This window comes from Crocuta crocuta, unplaced genomic scaffold, assembly GCF_008692635.1.
Source record: "Crocuta crocuta isolate KB4526 unplaced genomic scaffold, BGI_CrCroc_1.0 scaffold443, whole genome shotgun sequence".
NCBI classification, from domain to species: domain Eukaryota; kingdom Metazoa; phylum Chordata; class Mammalia; order Carnivora; family Hyaenidae; genus Crocuta; species Crocuta crocuta.
The window spans coordinates 1,140,341-1,141,513 of record NW_027529446.1 but is presented as its reverse complement, the minus strand read 5'-3'; the positions used below and the strand labels follow the sequence as shown (position 1 = coordinate 1,141,513).

General features: G+C 72.0%; 2 protein-coding genes across 2 annotated transcripts in view; both read right to left on the bottom strand.

Annotated features, from left to right (window-relative positions):
• The window catches only part of SCAMP4 (secretory carrier membrane protein 4), a 16,308-nt gene extending 16,109 nt beyond the window's left edge, over positions 1–199 (bottom strand). Inside the window, exon 1 of the mRNA XM_077760668.1 lies at positions 157–199. The gene's annotated coding sequence lies outside the window, so the exon portion shown is untranslated. The remainder of the gene's footprint in view (positions 1–156) is intronic.
• Positions 158–1,173, bottom strand: part of ADAT3 (adenosine deaminase tRNA specific 3) — a 1,956-nt gene continuing 940 nt past the window's right edge. Inside the window, 1 exon segment of the mRNA XM_077760666.1 lies at positions 158–1,173. This exon segment is cut by the window's right edge and continues 28 nt beyond it. Coding sequence (XP_077616792.1) covers positions 516–1,173 — 658 coding nt within the window. The 3' untranslated portion in view covers positions 158–515.

The following is a 1,173-nucleotide window of genomic DNA, read 5'->3' as shown; positions in this document are numbered from 1 at the left end:
ACACGGGCAGAGGCCACGCTCCCAGGGCCATGCTCCCGCCCCACTTGGCTCAGAAGCTCCCCTTCCCCTGTACAAACCCCAAACTCCGGACACAGTCACTCCGACCCAGGTCCCCTCGGCCACCACAGCCCCACGCCTCTGTCAACAGACACCGACCTGGTTTGGGGGTGTTTATTTTCACACGTAGAGCCGCTTTGTGACACCTGAGACACAGGGGACACCGTCCCAGTGGACGCCTGGGGCAAAGGGCAGCTGGAGGAAGGCAGGCCGAGTGCGCAGCTCCCGGGCGCAGGCTGGACCCCCACGGAGCCCAAGCCCAGGGAAGAGCTGTTGGGCACGGACGCGCCCCACAGCCTGGTGGGGACGGCACGGGGTCTGGCTCCTGGGCGGGAGACGCGAACGTCCCTAAAGCTGAGCGGCAGGATCACGGCCCCTGGGACGACGAGACACGCCTGGCGGGAGGCTGAGAGACGCCTGTAGCAGAGCCCAGTCTGGGGGCGGGCGCGCACGGCCGCCTACGTGCCGGGGTGCAGCCGGCGGCACTGGGCCTCCAGAACCCCCCGGAACACCTGGAAGCGGTGGTTGAGGTCCGGCCGGGCGTGGATGCGGAAGCGGGTGCCCAGGGCGCCGTCGGGCGAGGGCGCCCCGTAGAAGACGCGCTGCACGCGGGAGTGGACCAAGGCCATGGCGCACATGGCACAGGGCTCGCGGGTGACGTAGAGGTCGTAGCCGGTGCACACGTAGGGCAGGCCGTCCCCGTGCGCGTCCCCGTCCTCCTCCAGCTTGCGCACGGAGCCCGCGCGGACACCTGGGGGGGCGGCGGCCGGGGCGAAGGAGCAGGCAGGGTAGGGGCGGAGGTCGTAGGCACCGCGGCCCTGGCCCTGGGCCACCAGATCGATGCAGACCATGGCGGCGTGCAGCAGGGGGCTGGCCGCGCNGCCCACCGGCCCCAGGCCCCTGGCGGCTGCCTGCTGCGCGGCCCACACAGCGCGCTCCATGTGGTCCTGCATCGCCGCACGCTCCTGCGTCGAGAAGAGCCGCCCGGCCAGGGCACGGGTCACCTGCCGATCCTCGTGGAAGGACGTGGGCCAGTGGGCACGCGCCTCCTCGAACTGGCCTCTGGTCAGGGGCGGCCGGGCCGGCACGGGCACCAGGAAGGGCTGCCCCAGGCCG